Below are 22,228 nucleotides of genomic sequence, written 5' to 3'. Positions count from 1 at the left end.
ATCTCCCTCTCTTATAGCCAAATTTAGCCCAGTGAGCGCCACCAACCAGTGATGCCCACCTAGCAATTTTGTTGCTAAATTTAGCATCTTTTCAGACTACCCTGACAAATTTAGCTACTTTTAAAAATATATTTGGAACTTTTAGCAACTTTTGAAAAGTGACTCAAAGCTATAATGCACGCATTGTCTCGAAATGACACAAACAATTTTCTCTGTCACCCTCAGTCACAACATCATTGCCTGGCTGCAAAAGTGCATTGTGAATGACTTCAGCAGCAGGCACTCAGCCCGTACCCAGTCAGCAGCAATTTCAGAGAATTGCAAATCATTGTTGGCTGACTGCAGCAGCAGTAGTACAGGTTCGACAAGCCAAACCAAATTAATCACAAATGTTTGATCTTGAACAGAACTTACAACATCAATCAACATCTCTCCATCAAAATTGTACTGCCAAAAGTACAGAAAAGAGTGGGTCTGTACCTGAACAACTGTCAAATGAATTTGAGTAACGTTATTGTGTATGCAACGTAATGATGCAGTTTTACGTTATCACGCCACAAATCAACCTGCCTCTAGCAACTTACCCTAAAAATGTGTAGCCAACACTCCAACCAACCCTCTTGTTCCTGCCTCTAGGCAAAAATATACCCCCTACTCCAACTGAGTTCTGCTTTAATTCTATCGTAAGAGTAAAACCAAACTTTCACAAAACGTTATTTTCTCCAAAATTTAAAGCACTTGGGTATGCCACCAAAACTCCGCCCCTGCGCGTTCTTTTTGAGGAAGCTCAGCCCGGCGGATCGTAACTATGATGTGGGGGACCCTGAGGCCCTGAGGGTGTGGAGACACTGGCTTGAGGGGGCTAGGCACCCTTTTCTCATCTGGACTGACCACCAGAATTTGGAGTATATCCGGGCAGCTAGGAGACTGAATCCGCATCAGGCAAGGTGGGCCATGTTCTTCACCCGATTCAGGTTCAGTCCGTCTTATAGACCAGGCTCCCTGAACACGAAGGCCGACGCGCTGTCCCGTCTCTATGACACGGAGGTTTGGCCCTACTCCCATCCTTCCACTCGGACATTGAGCGGGCTTTACGGGCGGAACCTGCGCCTCCTCAGTGTCCGGCTGGTCGTAAGTACGTGCCGCTTGGTGTTCGTGACCAACTGATTCTGTGGGCTCACACACTACCCTCTTCGGTTCATCCTGGTGTGGCGAGGACAGTGCGGGGTCTCAGGGGGAAGTATTGGTGGTCCACCTTGGCTAGGGACGTTAGGTTTTATGTCTCTTCCTGTTTGGTGTGCGCCCAGAGTAAGGCTCCTAGGCACCTTCCTAGGGGGAAGTTACAGCCACTCCCCGTTCCACAACGGCCATGGTCTCACTTGTCAGTGGATTTCCTGACCGATCTCCACCGTCTCAGGGGAACACTACGGTCTTGGTTGTTGTGGATCGGTTTTCGAAGTCCTGCCATCTCCTCCCGTTACCCGGTCTCCCTACAGCCCTACAGACTGCAGAGGCGCTATTTACCCACGTCTTCCGGCATTACGGGGTGCCGGAGGACATCGTCTCTGATCGGGGTCTCCAGTTCACGTCCTGGGTATGGAGGGTGTTTATGGAGCGTCTGGGGGTCTCGGTCAGCCTGACATCCGGTTATCACCCAGAGAGTAATGGGGAGGTGGAGAGAGTGAACCAGGAGGTGGGTAGGTTACTGCGGTCGTATTTCCAGGACCGGCCAGGGGAGTGGTCTAGGTACGTCCCATGGGCGGAGATGGCCCAGAACTCACTCCATCACTCCGTCACTCCTCTACGAACCTATCACCCTTTCAGTGTGTGTTGGGCTACCAGCCGGTCCTGGCACCTCGGCATCCGAGTCAGACCGAGGCTCCTGCGGTGGAGGAGTGGGTGCATCACTCCAAGGAGACCTGGAGAGCCATCCAGGAATCCCTTAAACAAGCCAGTGGACGACAGAAGAGGAGTGCTGACCGCCACCGCAGTGAGGCCCCTGTGTTTGTACCGGGGGACAGGGTCTGGCTCTCGACCCGAAACCTACCCCTCCGCTTGCCCTGTCGGAAGCTGGGGCCGCAGTGTGTGGGGCCCTTCAAAGTCCTGAGGAGGATAAACGAGGTGTGTTATAGATTGGCCTGCGTCTCTCCTCAGGCCGGTGGTAGCTGGTACCCTGCAGGGAGGTGAGGTGCCGGAGGTCCCTCCGCCCCCTCTGGACATCAAGGGGTCCCCGGTGTACACGATACGTGCCATTCTGGACTCGAGACTCCGGGTGAGGGGCCTGCAGTACCTCGTGGACTGGGAAAGGATACGGCCCAGAGGAGAGGTGCTGGATACCAGTGGGGGACATCTTGGACCCATCACTGTTGAAGGATTTCGATCGCCCCCATCCGGATCGCCCTGCGCCTCCCCCTCCGGGTCGCCCTCGAGGCCGGTGTCGGCGTGCTGCGGGAGCCTGTCCTAGTTCGGTTAAATCTTTCCTGACTTTCCCTAGGGCAGCTAGCCCTATCCTTTCCTCCTGCTTGTTACTTACATATTCCTTATTTTTTACTTCGTTTTTCTTTCTCTCTCTGCGCTCTTCCTCGGTTAACTACATACGAGCGACGTCGAGCCCTTCTGTCCATTGCTTCTCTACCTTGTCCCCACAAACATTGATTCCAGTTTTTCTTTAGACAAATTAAACGTCCGTCAAATTCGTACTTCCTCCTCCATTTCTTACCGAAATCAATATTTATTTTAACTTCATATAACGCTCGTCTCCCGTTAAATCCTTGACCTCATTTGAGGATTTACTACCCATGTTTAATAAAACCTTATAGTTACTATGATATTCTCACAATCTATGTGTATGTATTTCTATGATCTATGTATGTGCTCTTTTTACCGTTATCCAATCACTATAGTTATCACAATCTATGTGTGTGGCTCTTTAATTTTGATTAAATTACTCCTATGTGTGTCTCACTATTGGTGTGTATGTTGCTATCTCTTAAAACCTCTCTGGGATAGGCAGGACTGTCGCGTCCCACTTGGCCAATAGCCAGGGACAATGCAGAGCGCCAAATTGTAAAAAATACTATAAAAATCAAACTTTCATTAAATCACATGTAAAATACCAAATTAAAGCTACACTCATTGTGAATCCAGGCAAGATGTCAGATTTCAAAAAGGCTTTTCGGCGAAAGCATAAGACGCTATTATCTGATGATAGCACAACAGTAAACAAAGAGTAGCATATTTCAACCCTGCAGGCGCAACACAAAAGGCAGAAATAAAATGTAAATCATGTCTTACCTTTGACGAGCTTCTTTTGTTGGCACTCCAATATGTCCCATAAACATCACAAATGGTCCTTTTGTTCGATTAATTCCATCGATATATATCCAAAATATCCATTTATTTGGCGCGTTTGATCCAGAAAAACACAGCTTCCAATTTGCGCAACGTCACTACAAAATATCTCAAAAGTTACCTGTAAACTTTGCCAAAACATTTCAAACTACTTTTGTAATACAACTTTAGGTAATTTTAAACGTTAATAATCGATCAAATTGGAGACAGGACTATCTGTTTTCAATACAGAGAGACAACAAACTCAAGCATGCTTTCTTGTCTTGCGCAACTATCAAACAGTACACATAACGTGACACTTCTTCAAGATGGCCGTACTTCTTCATTACACAAAGGAATAACCTCAACCAATTTCTAAAGACTGGTGACATCCAGTGGAAGCGGTAGGAACTGCAAACAAGTCCCTTTTCCCAATGAAAACTCATTGAATAGACAGTGACCTGAATGGTTTGTCCTCAGGGTTTTTCCTGCTACACAAGTTCTGTTATACTCACAGACCTGATTCAAACAGTTTTAGAAACTTCAGAGTGTTTTCTATACAAATCTACTAATACTATGCATATTTTATATTCTGGTGATGAGTAGCAGGAAGTTGAATTTGGGCACGCTATTTATCCAAAAGTGAAAATGCTGCCCCCTATCCCGAAGAAGTTTTTAACCTATGTGTGATTGTCCTTTCTAGAAACTTTATCTATAGTGGTGTCGATCGGACAGGTCTCCCCGTCCTATTTTTCGGTTGTTGCTTGTTCTTTTGATGTCAATACCTCGTATCTCACTCTGCTATATTAGGCTTCTCTGCAATTTCTAGAATCTATTTCAGTATTGGCTTTTGAATTGGTTGGGTTATCCTGTTCGCATAGAATTACCGTCTCCCAAAGACAAAACCCAGTTTATATCCTCGCTGTATATCAACCAGTTTTCATGAGGACTTTATTTAGGTATGTCTTTTGAATTTGATTTATGGCTAGTACCGCATGTTAATTAACCATTTAAGTGATCCTATTTGTACAAAAATCCCCTTCTTATCTCACAATACCGATTTAAATCTGTCTTTAACAAACCTTGCAGGCTGTCACAAAGGTGGCCCGATCTAGATGCGGACCTGCACAATTAGTTAACTATCGACGTACACAAAAGTGACGCTTGGTGATATCTTAAATCATTCCCCCCAAGTTCGTGAATAAATATTACGGACCTTGTCTTGAAGACTGGGAAAAGCAATGTAGGTTGGATCTCGTCACCACCTCTGTCATGTACCAGTTCACCACTGGCCTGAAATAAACCCTCAATTCAGAGGTCAGGTCTTTGTCTTACGGATCCTAGATCCTGGATCCGCCCGTGCATGGTTTTCAGCAGTTCCTTGGGATGACAGAGGCAGGTATTGAGATCCAGGTCTCGTAGGGCCAATTGTCATGAGAATTTTGTTCTCAATGTTCATAAACCCAATTCAATTATATTACTCAGCCTGAAACACAGCATTTGTAGGAAACTGGTTGAAATGAATCAGGCGGAGGCCCAGCCACAATAGTCAAAAAGGTTTATTCACGGGAACGTTCTGCTTATCATTTCCTGTACATTGGTCTATATACCTCACATTTCGTCATCATTCCTCCTCTCAGATACAATGGCAATATAGTTCACAAGTCTTCTCCTACTCATACATTGTCTGCCACCTGTTAAACAATCTACTACAAGCCCAAGGTCTGTCCCCTCCCTGGGTGGGGACAGAATGTCCTGTAAGGAACACAGTAGTACAGCTTGCCTGACGGTAGCTCCATTTGTTTCACACTTGCACCCTGCTTACATACTAAAAAGGAACAGAAAGTCCTTGTTCTAATTCTTGACTAAAACTACACACATCAGATTTAGTTTTATGATTCTAATAAGTTTCATACAATCCTACAGCGACAGGGTAGAATGCTGTTACTTATAGTTCTACGTTAAATGTATACATAATTTTGTCATTATTCATAAAATTCATAACATTTTTGCAATGTTACATAGATGGAAAAAAGCTGTCCTTGAAACAGTCTTGATATGTTCGTCAAAAGAGAGATCAGGGTCCAGAGTAAAGCAGAGGTCCTTCACAGTTTTATGTGAGACGACTGCATCAAGATTAATTGTCAGATGCAACAGAAGATCTCTTTGTTTCTTGGAACCTAGAACAAGCATCTCTGTTTTGTCCGAGTTTAAAAGTAGAAAGTTTGCAGCCATCCACTTCCTTATGTCTGAAACACAGGCTTCTAGCGAGGGCAATTTTGGGGCTTCGCCATGTTTCATTGAAATGTACAGCTGTGTGTCATCCACATAGCAGTGAAAGTTAACATTGTGTTTTCGAATGACATCCCCAAGAGGTAAAATATATAGTGAAAACAATAGTGGTCCTAAAACGGAACCTTGAGGAACACTGAAATTTACAGTTGATTTGTCAGAGGACAAACCATTCACAGAGACAAATTGATATCTTTCTGACAGATAAGATCTAAACCAGGCCAGAACGTGTCCGTATAGACCAATTTGAGTTTCCAATCTCTCCAAAAGAATGTGGTGATCGATGGTATCAAAAGCAGCACTAAGGTCTAGGATCACGAGGACAGATGCAGAGCCTCGGTCTGACGCCATTAAAAGGCCATTTACCACCTTCAGAAGTGCAGTCTCAGTGCTAAGATGGGGTCTAAAACTAGACTGAAGCATTTCGTATACATTGTTTGTCTTCAGGAAGGAAGTGAGTTGCTGCGCAACAGCTTTTTCATTTTTTTTAGAGAGGAATGAAAGATTCGATATAGGCCGATTAGTTTTATATATTTTCCGGGTCAAGGTTTTGTTTTTCAAGAGAGGCTTTATTACTGCCACTTTTAGTGAGTTTGGCACACATCCGGTGGATTAGAGAGCCGTTTATTATGTTCAACATAGGAGGGCCAAGCACAGGAAGCAGCTCTTTCAGTAGTTTAGTTGGAATAGGGTCCCGTATGCAGCTTGAAGGTTTAGAGGCCATGATTATTTCCATCATTGTGTCAAGAGATATAGTACTAAAACACTTGAGTGTCTCCCTTGATGCTAGGTCCTGGCAGAGTTGTGCAGACTCAGGACAACTGAGCTTTGGAGGAATACGCAGATTTAAAGAGGAGACCATAATTTGCTTTCTAATGATCATGATCTTTTCCTCAAATAAGTTCATGAATTTATTACTGCTGAAGTGAAAGCCATCCTCTCTTGGGGAATGCTGCTTTTTAGTTAGCTTTGCGACAGTATAAAACATTTATTTCGTATTGTTCTTATTTTCCTCAATTAAGTTGGAAAAATAGGATGATCGAGCAGCAGTGAGGGCTCTTCGATACTGCACGGTATTGTCTTTCCAAGCTAGTCGGAAGACTTCCAGTTTGGTGTGGTGCCATTTCCGTTCCAATTTTCTGGAAGCTTGCTTCAGAGCTCGGGTATTTTCTGTATACCAGGGAGCTAGTTTCTTATGACTAATGTTTTTAGTTTTTAGGGGTGTTTTTAGCAGTAATTACGGAGACATAAATGTATAGATTGGCAGGTAAGGGTGCTCTCGAGCAGCTAGATATTCTTTACCATTCGGCCATCAGATTTGCCACCAATGCTCCTTATAGGACACATCACTGCACTCTATAATCCTCTGTAAACTGGTCATCTCTATATACCCACTGGTTGTATATATAAGACCCACTGGTTGTTGCTTATTTATAAAACCCTCTTAGGCCTCACTCTCCCCTGTCTGAGATGCCTACTGCAGCCCTCATTCTCCACATACAACACTCGTTCTGCCAGTCACATTCTGTTAAAGGTCCCCAAAGCCCACACATCCCGGGTCGCTCCTTATTTCAGTTCATTGCAGCTAACGACTGGAACGAGTTGCAAAAAACCCTCAAACTGAAAGGGCTGTCAACTGACAGTTGTGGCTGCTTCGCATGATGTATTGTTGTCTCTACCTTTTTACCCTTTGTGCTGTTGGTTAGTGCCATGTTTTGTGCTGCTACCATGTTGTGCTGCTGCCATGTTTTGTTGCTACCGTGTTGTTGTCATGTTGTGTTGCTACCATGCTGTGTTGTCATGTGTTGCTGCCATTCCATGTTGTTGTCTTAGGTCTCTCTTTATGTATTGTTGTGGTGTCTCTCTTGTCGTGATTTTGTCCTATTTTTTTTAAATTTATCCCAGCCACGGCCCCCGCAGGAGGCCTTTTGGTAGGCCGTCATTGTAAATAAGAATGTGTTCTTAACTGACTTGCCTAGTTAAATAAATGTTAAATAAAATTATTTCAAATAAAATAAAGTATAGCTTTACTCTGTGAACAGACAACACTGACCTTTTTCTGTATGGGCCACCCGGTGGTAATACGTAGTGACTGGATCGAGTGACTTCACTCCTGGAGCCTGCTGAATAGCATGTGTGACATACAGACAGGAAATGATTTAGTAGCTACAGTAACATAGTCATTTATGTGAAACATGTACCAATTCTGTTTAGCCTGAGAAAAAAACGGACCCTTTTTAAAAATGTATTTGGGTTACCTAGTCCCGTGTACAGAACATCAATAGTTTCTCGCATCCCAAACAATTACACACCTTCACTGATTGAATTGCACTAACGACTTAAAGTTCAAATAAAGTTCAGTTGTTGGAGTACTGTATTTAATGGGAATATTTAGGATGTACAGTATATGTTTAGCATATTACATATTTTCCCTTTCTGTAATTTACATGTTTTCCAGTGTTCTGTTTGTAACACTCGATTCGATGGTCACTAGACCATATGCTAGACCATATGCTATATGTTATGAATTAAACTAATATCTGTTTATACTAGTTATTTATGCCACACTGGATGCATTATTATTGTATTCTGTGTAACACTGTGTGATTCTGTAGCAGCTGACAAAGTCACTGCCTTTTGTTTTGACTTCCTACAAGCTTTTTGGCTGGTGATTACAGTATACTTTGTGCTGTCTGATTAGGATATAACGGGCCTGTCTCCAAGGGGCCTGTTAGACATTTTCTCTGCTTCTGTTCTGGAGGTTATTGCTGGAGGTGTCTCCCTGTTGCAACTTGTAATTAAACTGATTGATTTATGATTGACTTTATCTGCGACTGCTCTTCTATTTTGTTCACCTGGAAATGGCTATTACAGGGTGTAATTAACTAATGTTACTTTGAAACTAACTCAATTCTGCACTTTTTACTATTTGGTGAATTTGGTGAAGACTAATGTTCTGAATGGACAACAGTAGTATCGAAAACTGGAACAAAAAGGACATTGTCTGAAATTGGAGTGGATGCATTTGTTGAGAAAAGATGCATAAGTGGGAAACCCATTTGAGGTGTCAAAAATGGTGAAGTATGAGCTTGGAAAAGTGGGGTCTGTCGAGCAACCAGTAATGGTCTTATTTTGATTAATTGTATTTCTGAAGAAGAGAGGAAGATTGCAGTGGGCCTCAAAAGAATCCAGACAACAGTAGTTTTCTGTTTTGAACTTTGGAGTAGAGCACCCATCAAAGGAGTCATCTCAGGGGTGACGACAGATGTTCAGGTTGAATACCTGAAGAGAATTCCTGGTGTGGTGGTGCCCGGTTATTGACCCGCTCGGTGAATGAAGAAATGCCACTTTTAAAAACTGTGCAGCACTAGCTCTGGCTGCTGCAGAGTTTTTGGGACTCAAGGATTCTACACCTGAAGACATGCAAAGGGTACTGGCCCGGAAGACCCGCCCTACATATTTTTACAGAAAAGTTGTTTGATTTAGCTTATTTTATTTATCGATTTTTGGGGTAGTTTTTTGGTCGTTTATTTCGTTTTTTTGGGAATCCTGTTTCCATCCTGCATAGTAGGTGGCGGGATGCACATTAAATTGTGTGATCGCCAATATACCATCGATGAAGAAGATTTGACCTACGTTCGTTGTGACGTATGTACGTACGTTGGTTGAAGCGGAAATGACCTGAAGCTAAGCATTAGACAGCACCAAAATATTGAAATCCTTTCGTTTTCAAATCGTACAGTAACCGTGCAATATAAGAACACATATCAGATATTCAGTTACACAGATTACCGATTTCGTTAACGATTGGGTACTTAAATTGCGTCGATCAAGATGGAGGTAAGTTTGGTCCAACGACAAGGAAGTGTTTGTAGCATGTTTGGCTAGCTGGCATAGCTAACACTAGAGATGAGAACTTAATCGCCATTGTAATAAACTATATGCGATACTACTGCCTACTGAGCTGCTAACAATACTTTTTAGTTCTCATACATCTTACCAAATTTACTGGTGTAGTTAGCTAGCTATTAAGGTACTGTAACGTTAGCCATGGACAACTAGCTAGTTGTTTCCTTATCCAGAAGTATTCACATGCTTCCATATCACCAGGCAAAGAAATCTAGCTAACGTTAGATGAGTTTAGTTACGTGATACCTACTCGTCGCTTCTTTTAGGGTTTGCCTAAGCTGCAAAGGTGAGATTGGTGTGTGTGTGGGTGGGTGTGTGTGTGGGTGGGTGGGGCATTGTTCGAGAGCAGTGTCAAATCCGTGATGCATTGTAGATAAATTATAGCTGACTGACTGATCTAGAAAATAATAATGAGTAGTTAGTAATGTATGATCAAATGTGATATGTAGATCATTCAGTTAGTTGGCAGTTGTATGGTGTGTATGTGTCATACCTGTATCCTGTTTTATGTCATTTTTCTTTCTCTACAACAGCAGGACACCAGCCCAGAGTCTGTGACCTCACCTCCTCCAGGTGCTGCCGCTAAGTCAAAGGTGCAGCACATAATGCTTTCTATGTCTTACTTTCTATGTGTTACCTCTTTGTCTTACTGTTACCTCTTTGTCTTACTGTTACCTCTTTGTCTTACTGTTACCTCTTTGTCTTACTGTTACCTCTTTGTCTTACTGTTACCTCTTTGTCTTACTGTTACCTCTTTGTCTTACTGTTACCTCTTTGTCTTACTGGTACCTCTTTGTCTTACTGGTACCTCTTTGTCTTACTGGTACCTCTTTGTCTTACTGGTACCTCTTTGAAGTTGGACACGTTGTCCAAAGATGACCTCATCAAGTTTGCCAAGAAGCAGATGGCTGCCATACAGAAGATGAAGTCCAAATGTGCAGGTACATGATGCATCTGTCATACATTGTTTAAATCAAATCACATTTTATTGGTCACATAGACATATTTAGCAGATGTTATTGCAGGTGTAGCAAAATGCTTGTGTTCCTAGCTCCAACAGTGCAGTAGCATCTAACAATTCACGACTATAGACAAATCTAAAAGTAAAAGAATGGAATTAAGAAATATATAAATATTAGGACGAGCAATGTCGGAGTGGCTAAAATACAGTAGAATAGAGTACAGTATATACAGTTAATTTTTTTATTTCACCTTTATTTAACCAGGCTAGTTGAGAACAAGTTCTCATTTGCAACTGCGACCTGGCCAAGATAAAACAAAGCAGTGTGACACAGACAACAACACAGAGTTACACATGGAGTAAACAATAAACAAGCCAATAAAACAATAAACAAGTCAATGACACAGTATAAAAAAGAAAGTCTATATACAGTGTGTGCAAAAGGCATGAGGAGGTAGGCAATAAATAGGCCATAGGAGCGATTAATTACAATTTAGCAGATTAACACTGGAGTGATAAATGAGCAGATGATGATGTGCAAGTAGAGATACTGGTGTGCAAAAGAGCAGAAAAGTAAATAAAATAAAAACAGTATGGGGATGAGGTAGATAGTCTATCTGTAAATAGCCCACCCAATCTATGTACAGCTGCAGCGATCGGTTAGCTGCTCAGATAGTTGATGTTTAAAGTTGGTGAGGGAAATAAGTCTCCAACTTCAGTGATTTTTGCAATTCGTTCCAGTCACTGGCAGCAGAGAACTGGAACGAAAGGCTGCCAAATGAGGTGTTGGCTTTGGAGATGATCAGTGAGATATACCTGCTGGAACGTGTGCTATGGGTGGGTGTTGTTATCTGGACCAGTGACCTGAGATAAGGTGGAGCTTTACCTAGCAAAGACTTATATATGACCTGGAGCCAGTGGGTCTGGCAACGAATATGTAGCGAGGGCCAGCCGACTAGAGCATACAGGTCGCAGTGGTGGGTGGTATAAGGTGATTTGGTAACAAAACGGATGGCACTGTGATAAACTGCATCCAGTTTGCTGAGTAGAGTGTTGGAAGCTATTTTGTAGATGACATCGTCGAGGATCGGTAGGATAGTCAGTTTTACTAGGTTAAGTTTGGCGGCGTGAGTGAAGGAGGCTTTTTTGCGAAATAGAAAGCAGATTCCAGATTGGATTTTGGATTGGAGATGTTTAATGAGTCTGGAAGGAGAGTTTACAGTCTAGCCATACACCTAGGTATTTATAGTTGTCCACATATTCTAGGTCGGAACCGTCGAGGGTGGTGATGCTAGTCGGGCGGGCAGGTGCGGGCAGCGAACGGTTAATAAGCATGCATTTGGTTTTCCTAGCGTTTAAGAGCATTTGGAGGCCACGGAAGGAGTGTTGTAAGGCATTGAAGCTCGTTTGGAGGTTAGTTAGCACAGTGTCCAAGGAAGGGCTAGAAGTATACAGAATGGTGTCGTCTGCGTAGAGGTGGATCAGGGAATCGCCCGCAGCAAGAGCGACATCATTGATAGATACAGAGAAAAGAGTCGGCTCGAGAATTGAAACCTGTGGTACCCCCATAGAGACTGCCAGACGTCTGGACAACATGCCCTCCGATTTGACATGCTGAACTCTGTCTGCAAAGTAGTTGGTGAACCAGGCGAGGCAGTCATTAGAAAAACCAAGGCTATTGACTCTGCCCGATAAGAATGTGGTGATTGACAGAGTCGAAAGCCTTGGCCAGGTCGATGAAGACGGCTGCACAGTACTGTCTTTTATCGATGGCGGTTATATGTTTTGAGCGTGGCTGAGATGCACCCAATCTCAGAATTGTTGGTGACCTTCCTAAGCCAGGATTCATACACGGCAAGGACATCAGGGCTGGCGGAGCGTGCTAAAGCAGTGAGTAAAACAAACTTAGGGAGGAGGGTTCTGATGTTGACATGCATGAAACCAAGGTTTTTGGGATTACAGAAGTCAGCAAATGAGGGTGCCTGGGGACATGCAGGGCCTGGGTTTACCTCCATATCACCCGAGGAACAGAGTAGGATGAGGGTACGGCTAAAGGCTATCAAAGCTGGTCGCCTCGAGCGTTGGGGATAAAGAATAAAAGGAGTAGATTTCTGGGCGTGGTAGAATAGATTCAGGGCATAATGTGCAGACGGGTATGGTGGGGTCGGAAGTTTACATACACCTTAGCCAAATACATTTAAACTCAGTTTTTCACAATTCCCGACATGTAATCCTTGTAAAAAATTCCCTGTTTTAGGTCAGTTAGGATCACCACTTCATTTTAAGAATGAAATGTCAGAATAATAGTAGAGAATGATTTATTTCAGATTTGATTTCTTTCATCACATTCCCAGTGGGTCAGAAGTTTGCATACACTCAATTAGTATTTGGTAGCATTGCCTTTAAATTGTTTAACTTGGGTCAAATGTTTTGGGTAGCCTTCTACAAGCTTCCCACATTAATTTAGGAGGAATGGGCCAAAATTCACCCAACAGAGCTAGTGTAACTGAGTCAGGTTTACAGGCCTCCTTACTCACACACACTTTTTCAGTTCTATAGGATTGAGGTCAGGGCTTTGTGATGGCCACTCCAATACCTTGACTTTGTTGTCCTTAAGCCATTTTGCCAGAACTTTAGAAGTATGCTTGGGGTCATTGTCCATTTGGAAGACCCATTTGCGACCAAGCTTTCACTTCCTGACTGATGTCTTGAGATGTTGCTTCAATATATCCACCTAATTTTCCTTTTTTATGACGCCATCTATTTTGTGAAGTGCACCAGTCCCTCCTGCAGCAAAGCACCCCCACAACATGATGCTGCCACCCCCGTGCTTCACGGTCGGGATGGGGTTCTTCAGCCTGCAAGCCTCCCCCTTTTTCCTCCAAATATAACGATGGTCATTATGGCCAAACGGTTCTATTTTTGTTTCATCCGACCAGAAGACATTTCTTCAAAAAGTACCATCTTTGTCCCCATATGCAGTTGCAAGCTGTAGTATGGATTTTTTTATGGCGGTGGCTCTTCCTTGCTGAGTGGCCTTTCAGGTTATGTCGTGGTCCCATGGTGTTTATACTTGCAGATTATTGTTTGTACAGATGAACATGGTACCTTCAGGTGTTTGGAAATTGCTCCCAAGGATGAACCAGACTTGTGGAGGTCTACAATATTTTTTCTGAGGTCTTGGCTGATTTCTTTTGATTTTCCCATGATGTCAAGCAAAGAGGCACTGAGTTTGAAGGTAGGCCTTGAAATACATCCACAGGTACACCTCCACTTGACTCAAATTATGTCAATTAGCCTATCAGAAGCTTGTAAAGCCATGACATAATTTTCTAGAATTTTCCAAGCTGTTTAAAGGCACAGTCAACTTAGTGTATGTAAACTTCTGACCCACTGGATTTGTGATACAGTGAATTATAAGTGAAGTAATCTGTCTGTAAACAATTGTTGGAAAAATAACTTGTGTCATGCACAAAGTAGATGTGCTAACCGACTTGCCAAAACTATAGTTTGTTAACAAAAAATTTGTGGAGTGGTTGAAAAACAAGTTTTAATGACTCCAGCTACACTAATACTAGGCTAAAACAAGTTTTAATGACTCCAACCTAAGTGTATGTAAACTTTTGACTTCAACTGTACATATAAGATGAGTAAAGCAGTATGTAAACATTATTAAAGTGATTATTGTTCCATTATTAAAATGGCCGGTGATTCCATATCTATGTACAGCACCAGGTTTAAAAAAAACAAACAATTTTTTACATTGTAGAATAGTAGTGAAGACATCGAAACTATGACATAACACATGGAATCATGTAGTAACCAAAAAGGTGTTAAATTAATCAAAATATGTTTTATATTTGAGATTCTTCAAAGTAGCCACCCTTTGCCTTGAGGACAGCTTTGCACACTCTGTGACAAGGTAGGGGTGGTATGCAGAAGAGAGCCATATTTGGTCCAAAAAAAAAACATGTCCATATTATGGCAAGGATAGCTCAAATAAGCAAAGAGAAACAACAGTCTATCATTACTTTAAGACAAAGGTCAGTTAATACGGAAAATGTCAAGAACTTTGAAAATCCATCAAGCGCTATGATGAAACTGGCTCTCATGAGGACCACCATAGGAAAGGAAGACCCAGAGTTACTTGTGCTGCAGAGGACAAGTTCATTAGAGTTAACTGCACCACAGATTGCAACCCAAATAAATGCTTCACAGAATTCAAGTAACAGACACATCTAAACATCAACTGTTCAGTGGAGACTGCGTGAATCAGGCCTTAATGGTCGAATTGCTGCAAAGAAACCACTACTAAAGGACACCAATAAGAAGAAGATACTTGCTTTGGCTAAGAAACACGAGCATTGGACATTAGACTGGTGGAAATCTGTCCTTTGTTCTTACGAGTCCAAATGTGAGATTTTTGGTTCTAACCACCGTGACTTTGTGAGATGCAGAGTAGGTGAACGGATGATGTGATTCCCACCGTGAAACATGGAGGAGGAGGTGTGATGGTGTGGGGTGCTTTGCTGGTGACGCTGTCTGATTTTATTTAGAATTCTGCATCAGTGCTGCATCAGATAACTTGGCCTGCACAATCACCCGACCTCAACCCAATTGAGATGGTTTGGGATGAGTTGGACTGCAGAGTGAAGGAAAAGCAGCCAACAAGTGCTCAGCATATGTGGGAACTCCTTCAAGACTGTTGGAAAAGCAGAATGAGAGAATGCCAAGCGTGTGCAAAGCTGTCATCAAGGCAAAGGGTGGCTACTTTGAAGAATCTGACATTTTAAATAAATTTTTTGGGTTTAACACTTTTTTTGTTGTTGGTTACTACATGATTCCATATGTGTTATTTCATAGTTTGGATGTCTTTATTCTACAATGTAGAAAATAGTAAAAATAAAGAAAAACCCTTGAATAAGTAGGTGTGTCCAAACTTTTGACTGGTACTGTATATAGGGCAGCATCCTCCGAGGTGCAGGGTTGAGTAACCGGGTGGTAGCCGGCTAGTGATGGCTATTTAACAGTCGGATAGCCTTTAGATAGGTTTTTCAGTCTCTCTGTCTGAGCTTTGATGCACCTATACTGACTTCGCCTTCTGGATGATAGTGGGGTGAACGGGCTGTGGTTGATGTCCTTGATGATCTTTTTGGCCTTCCTGTGACATCGGGTGCTGTAGGTGTCCTGGAGGGCAGGCAGTGTGCCCCCAGTGATGTGTTGGGCAGACCGTACCACCCTCTGGAGAGCCCTGCGGTTGCGGGCGTGGAAGTTGCTGTACCTGGCGGTGATACAGCCTGACTGGATACTCTCAATTGTGCATCTGTGAAAGTTTCTGAGGGTCTTAGGTGCCAAGCCAAATTTCTTCAGCCTCCTGAGGTTGAAGAGGTGCTGTTGCGCCTTCTTCACCACACTGTCTGTGTGGGTAGACCATTTCAGATCAAGTTCCTGGTCGTACACGTCACTGATGAAGCTTTCCACCTTCTCTACTGCGGTCCCTTTGATGTGGATAGGGGCCTGCTCCTCCCTCTGCTGTTTCCTGAAGTCCACTTCGTTTTGTTGAGGGAGAGTTTATTTTCCTGGCAAGACTCTGCCAGGGCCCTCACCTCCTCCCTGTAGGCTGTCTCCTCATTGTTGGTAATCAGGCCTACTACTGTTGTGTCGTCTGCAAACTTGATGATTGAGTTGGTGTGCTTGGCCACACAGTCGTGGGTGAACAGGGAGTACAGGAGGGGGCTGAGCACACAACGTTGTGGGGCCCCTGTGTTGAGGATCAGTGAAGTGGAGATATTGTTTCCTACCTTCACCACCTGGGGGCAGCCTGTCAGGAAGTCCAGGACCCAGTTGCACAGGGCGGGGTTCAGACCCAGTGCCCCAAGCTTAATGGGTACTATGGTGTTGAATGCTGAGCTATAGTCAATGAACAGCATTCTGACGTAGGTATTCCTCAGATGGGATAGGGCAGTACGATGGCGATTGCATCGCCTGTGGATCTATTGGGGCGGTAAGCAAATGAAAGTGGATCTTGGGTGTCAGGTAAGGTGGAGGTGATATGATCCTTAACTAGCCTCCCAAAGCACTGCAAATCAAAGTTTATTTGTCACGTGTGCCGAAGTGAAATGCTTACTTACAGACTCTAACCAATAGTGCAAAAAAGGTATTAGGTGAACAATAGGTAGGTAGGTAAAGAAATAAAACAACAGTAAAAAGACAGGCTATATACAGTAGCGAGGCTATAAAAGTAGCAAGGCTATAAAAGTAGCGAGGCTACATACAGACACCGGTTAGTCAGACTGATTGAGGTAGTATGTACATGTAGATATGGTTAAAGTGACTATGCATATATGATGAACAGAGAGTAGCAGTAGCGTAAAAGTGTGTTTAGCTTGTCTGGCAGCAAGACGTTGGTGTCCGCGACGCAGCTGGTTTTCCCTTTGTAGTCCGTGATTGTAAAAATGCATACTTACAGGCTTACATACTTACAGGCTCTAACCAATAGTGCAAAAAAAGGTGTTTGGTGAACAAAAGGTAAGTAAAGAAATAAAACAACAGTAAGAGACAGGCTATATACAGTAGCGAGGCTATGAAAGTAGCGAGGCTACATACAGACACCGGTTAGTCAGGTAGGTAAGTGGGGCAAAAAAGTATTTAGTCAGCCACCAATTGTGCAAGTTCTCCCACTTAAAAAGATGATTTTCATCATAGGCACACTTCAACTATGACAGACAAAATGAGAAAAAAAATCCAGAAAATCACATTGTAGGATTTTTAATCAAATCAAATTTATTTATATAGCCCTTCATACATCAGCTGATATCTCAAAGTGCTGTACAGAAACCCAGCCTAAAACCCCAAACAGCAAGCAATGCAGGTGTAGAAGCACGGTGGCTAGGAAAAACTCCCTAGAAAGGCCAAAACCTAGGAAGAAACCTAGAGAGGAACCAGGCTATGTGGGGTGGCCAGTCCTCTTCTGGCTGTGCCGGGTGGAGATTATAACAGAACATGGCCAAGATGTTCAAATGTTCATAAATGACCAGCATGTTCGAATAATAATAAGGCAGAACAGTTGAAACTGGAGCAGTAGCACGGCCAGGTGGACTGGGGACAGCAAGGAGTGATTCAATTAATTAATTAATTTGCAAATTATGGTGGAAAATAAGTATTTGGTCACCTACAAACAAGCACTCATGATGAAATTACAGGCCTCTCATCTTTTTAAGTGGGAGAACTTGCACAATTGGTGGCTGACTAAATACTTTTTTGCCCCACTGTATGTCTCGTGTCTGAGCCGTTGAATTGCGACTCCACTTTCTCTCTGTACTGACGTTTTGCCTGTTTGATTGCCTTATGGAGGGAATAAATACATTGTTAGCATTCAACCATTTTCCCAGTCACCAGTCACCTGGGTAAATGCGGTGGTTCGCGCTTTCAGTTTTGTGCGAATGCTGCCATCTATTCACGGTTTACCATTCAATGTTGTGATAGTTGATAATATTAATACAGTAGCTGATTTCCTTTTTTTATTTTTTTATTTTTAATGTATTTTTTACAGTTTTGGAAAAGGAGGTTGATACTCTCAAGTCTCAGCCAAAAGGCAATTCAGGTGACTCCATCATACAGGTTTGTGGTCTTAAAATCGTACATGAGAAAATGTATAATCTCATGCTGCTGAAGTGCAAAGGTGTTCTGTTCATTTCTATTTTATTCATGAGTGATTGTCAGTAATGTGTTTTCCATTCTGTTCTACTAGGAACTGACTGAGAGGATGAGTGCCTTGTTGCTGGAAAAGGCTGAGACCCAGCAGAGTGCGGTGTTGCTGCGGAAGGAGAATGAGAAGGTCAAGCACCGGGAACAGGTGAACTATAGTAGACCGTGTCATCTGTCTGTGTAGGCCAGACCAGTAGTCACCTACCCTGGCCCTTGATAACTACAGGGTGTTTAGCCTTTTGTTCCAGTCCAGTTCTAACTTTGTTTTCTGTTGAATATGACCAGGATGCAGTAGGGAAACTGGCCACCCTGCTGGGAGAGTTGGACCAGGCCAAGGAAGACCACCAGAAGAAAATTGCAGCCTTGGAGAAGAGCTTAGACTCATCCCAAGCCAAACACAAAGAAGAAGTTGAATTCTTCCAGAGGCTTCTGAGGAAGAAAGAAGAGAATGACAGAGAGAAAGAGAGTGAAAGAGAGAAAGAAAAGCAGAGCGAAAGGGAACACACAAACCAGAGTGTAGAAGCCGTTAGCTGCAGCCTGGAGTCACAGATCCTGAGTCTGCAGACAGAGCTAGCTGCAGCCTTGGAGCGAAGCGCCCAGGTGGCTTCAACGTTGCAAGAAGACCACCAGAGGGCGCTGACAGAGGTTAGTTAAATTAGTGTATAAAAAATGTCACAAAAGAAAAACCGTTACACTGTTGTAAGCTGATAGTTGATGAAGACCACCTGCTTAAATGTTGCATTAAAGTGTGTGTGTGTGTTTATTTTCCTTTCAGGCCCAGCAGGAAGTAGAGAACCTGAGAGAGGAGTTGGCTCAGCATAGTGTGCAACATGAAGAGGAGCTGAGAGCTCTGGAAGAGGACTTTGAGATGGAGAAAGAGAGACTGCTACTCCTCCAAGAGGAGCTCAGTGAGCAGCTGGCTCTCAAAGACAGGTGGGGCCTAGCGCTACACATTGGTGATGGACGAGCTAAGTCATACAATGTACAGTAAAATGCTTTGAGCAGATAGAAAAAGTGCTTTATTAATCCAATCTTCTACCTCTTGTTATGACAGCTTCCTGCAGGATGTGCAGGAAGATGAGGAGGAGCCTAGCGGCCGCAGCTCAGGAATGGCCAGGATGTTGGAGCTGTCTGGTTTAAGTCTGATTGATGCCAGTGATGGAGAGACACAGAGCAGACAGCTACGATCTGCCCTGGAGGACCAGCAATCCCAGAATACCATGCTGCAAGAAGAGCTGACTTTCCTGGGGAATGTGAAGACTGAACTGGAGGCGGAGCTTGAGAGGGTGAGGGAGGAGTTTCATACAGAGAACGAGGAACTACAGTTTAAAATCGAAGAGTTGCTGATGACCCGGGAGGTTGCGACCCCTAACCGTGATCTTCTGAGCCTGGAAACCCCTAACCGTGACCTTCAGGAGGCTCAAGCTTTCACTCAGCTCCAGCAGAGCGGCCCACAGAGAGATTCAGTAGACGGCCTACCTGCCAGTCCTGCTAGCCCCTCCAGCCCCAGACAGAGCCTGTCCTGCCCTGTCCCTGGTGCAACCCACCAGAGCCTGACCCTGCAAGAACAGCAGGGTCAGGCTCAGGAGCTGAGGTCCCAGTGTGAGTCCCTAGACAGGAGCCAGGCGGTGGCTGAGTACGAACACACCAGAGACATCCTGAGAGGCCTGGAGACTGAGCAAGGTCAGAGGACCGGGGACGTCACCAGACAGTATGAAGCTATGAAGGAACAGGCGGCTTCTGCAGTCCAGGAGCTACAGGAGAGCATCAGAAGGCTTACTGAGGAGCGAGATGGTCTGGTGGAGAGGGTGAAAGGGTTAAATGAAGATAGAGACAGCCTGTTGGAAAAGGTCCAGGGCCTGGAGAAGAGGCTGGAGAGCTTCCTAAAGCAGACACAGGCAGCCGAGAGGCTGAAGGAGCAGCTGCAGACGTCTATGGAGGAGAAGACTGCGTTAGCCCTCAAGCTAAAGAACTCAGTAGAGGCGCAGACAGTGTTAGCCTCTGAGCTAAAGGCATCTCTTGAGGTGCAGACAGTGTTAGCTGTAGAGCTAAGGGCTTCAGTGGAGGATCTGAGCAAGCAGAACGGGGAGATCCTCTCTCAGCTACAGATGAGGGAGAGTGCTGTTCAGGAGTTAGAGGAAACAGTCAATGTGGTGAGCACAGAGAGAGACAGAACACTGTCAGCACTGCAGGACAGAGAGATGGAGGTGATGAGGCTGTGGGAGGAAAGAGCGAGGGAGGTGGAGGAGAGTCAAGGCCAGAGAGAGGAGGTGGCAGAGCTACAGGCTCGTATAGAGGAGTTAGAGAAGGAGAGGAGCCTGCTGAAGAGTAATCTAGAGTTGGTGCAGAGGGAGAGTTGTAAGAATGTGCAGGGGAGCCCAGGGGAGGAGGTGGAGGAGCTGCAGGCTCGTATAGAGGAGCTGGAGAAGGAGAGGAGCCTGCTGAAGAGTAATCTGGGAGAGGTGGTGGGAGATACTGAAGCTCTACAGAAAGACCTAAGGGAGATGAAACTGGCCAATGAGAAGATGAGAACAGAGAACCAAGAACTACTGACACAGGTCAGCCAGGCTACAGAGACACTGGCAGACAGAGAGAGGGAGGAAAAGGAGGGAAGAGAGGAGGAGGAAGAACAGGCGGAGAAGGAGAGGAGAGAGCTACAACAGCAGCTAACAGAGAAGGACACAGTGATATCTCAGCTGAGAAGTGAGATGGCTGGCTTACTGGTAAGTACTTCTTCTGGCTTCTTTCCTTCAAAACATCTGCACACCATCTAAAGGACATAAAGGGATTGATTTTTTGCCCACCGCTTTTTTCCTAAGCCATGGTTTGTCAAAGTGACTGCTGTGGTATTTTTCATTAGTTCTACAGATTGACTTTTCCCTCCCTCTCTCTTTCCCCCCACCAGTCTTCAGCCCCGTCTCCTGTCTCAGAGGAGAACACAGCCAATGAGTTCACTGAGAAAATCGGTATGTTCCTAATTACTACTGTCCAATGTAGAACAGAACAGGAAACTCTGTGTAATAATACTATGACAGATGAGCAATACAAAACATGTAATTATTGTTTGTTTTGAGATGATCTTCCTAGGTTTATTAAGCTCATTTAAGAATGACAGATACAAAGTGCCAATCATTGAGGGATACTGATTCCTCCAATGATCTGTGTGTGATGATGTCTCATCCCTCCACCTCAGCCCTGCTGGAGAAGGAACGCAAAGAGAAGGATGAGAGGATGAATAAGATCAAGGCGGTGGCTGTGAAAGCCAGGAAGGAGCTGGACACCAGCAGGAAAGAGGCTGTGTCGCTGAAGGAGGAAGTAGAGGTGTTGAAGGCTGAGAGAGAGAGAGTGACCAGCTCAATGAAAGACATCATCCATGGAGCAGAGGGATACAAGGTACTACTCACCCCTGACCCCTAGCCCAGACCCCTCACTACATCCCTACCTTATACAGAATGAACAACACAGAATAGTGAATTGCTTATTTAGCCGGTGGTACAAATCTGTTTTATTACAAAAAACACTTGAAGAGATGATGAGGAAAATAACAGTGGCTTTTCCCCCAATGCTCTAGCTTTCTGGCCATAGCTGCTAAGTGTGTCTGTTCAGCAGAGAGCTTTCTGTTTGTGTTTCAGTTAGTATAATGCACAACAGCCACATTAAATGGGATCAGACGGTTGTCTTTATGAATTGGCTCTGCAAGCCATTAGAGATCAAATCACTCTGCTGTGTTTAATGGGAGTTTTGTTCTAGACCTGAATGGATGACCGGAAATAACTTCTGGACATCAGAACAGCGTTTACTCACCACGGACTGGAAGAAACTTGTTCCTTTAACGAGTCCAACGAGAAGGATATCCTGCTTTCACTGGATCGGGCCCAGGTCCCTGCCTTTTGCGTGAAGAAAAGACGCAGGAAAAGTGGCCGCAGATCGGGCAGCCTTCTGAGAATCCGTAGGCGACCGAGTAAACTCCCACTGGCAGCCGTTCTTCTTGCTAACTTGCAATCATTGGAAAATAAAATTGATGACCTA

The 22,228-nt window shown here is 44.0% G+C and overlaps 1 protein-coding gene across 3 annotated transcripts in view; it reads left to right on the top strand.

Annotated features, from left to right (window-relative positions):
- Nucleotides 1-9,256: 9,256 nt before the first annotated feature.
- The window catches only part of LOC109868991 (GRIP and coiled-coil domain-containing protein 2), a 33,405-nt gene continuing 20,433 nt past the window's right edge, over nucleotides 9,257-22,228 (top strand). Inside the window, exons 1-10 of one of the 3 annotated variants that reach the window (XM_020458795.2) lie at nucleotides 9,257-9,462; nucleotides 10,065-10,124; nucleotides 10,388-10,472; nucleotides 18,045-18,112; nucleotides 18,243-18,347; nucleotides 18,485-18,844; nucleotides 18,975-19,132; nucleotides 19,254-20,922; nucleotides 21,105-21,165; nucleotides 21,393-21,592. In XM_020458795.2, coding sequence (XP_020314384.1) covers nucleotides 9,457-9,462; nucleotides 10,065-10,124; nucleotides 10,388-10,472; nucleotides 18,045-18,112; nucleotides 18,243-18,347; nucleotides 18,485-18,844; nucleotides 18,975-19,132; nucleotides 19,254-20,922; nucleotides 21,105-21,165; nucleotides 21,393-21,592 — 2,772 coding nt within the window. In that variant the 5' untranslated portion in view covers nucleotides 9,257-9,456. Of the gene's footprint in view, nucleotides 9,463-10,064; nucleotides 10,125-10,387; nucleotides 10,473-18,044; nucleotides 18,113-18,242; nucleotides 18,348-18,484; nucleotides 18,845-18,974; nucleotides 19,133-19,253; nucleotides 20,923-21,104; nucleotides 21,166-21,392; nucleotides 21,593-22,228 lie in introns of those variants that run through there. The other 2 variants (XM_031798601.1, XM_020458802.2) reach the window with 2 other exon arrangements.

Source organism: Oncorhynchus kisutch, linkage group LG2, assembly GCF_002021735.2.
Source record: "Oncorhynchus kisutch isolate 150728-3 linkage group LG2, Okis_V2, whole genome shotgun sequence".
Lineage (NCBI taxonomy): Eukaryota > Metazoa > Chordata > Actinopteri > Salmoniformes > Salmonidae > Oncorhynchus > Oncorhynchus kisutch.
Note: the sequence above shows the minus strand (reverse complement) of the source record. Positions and strands in the feature narration are given on the sequence as shown.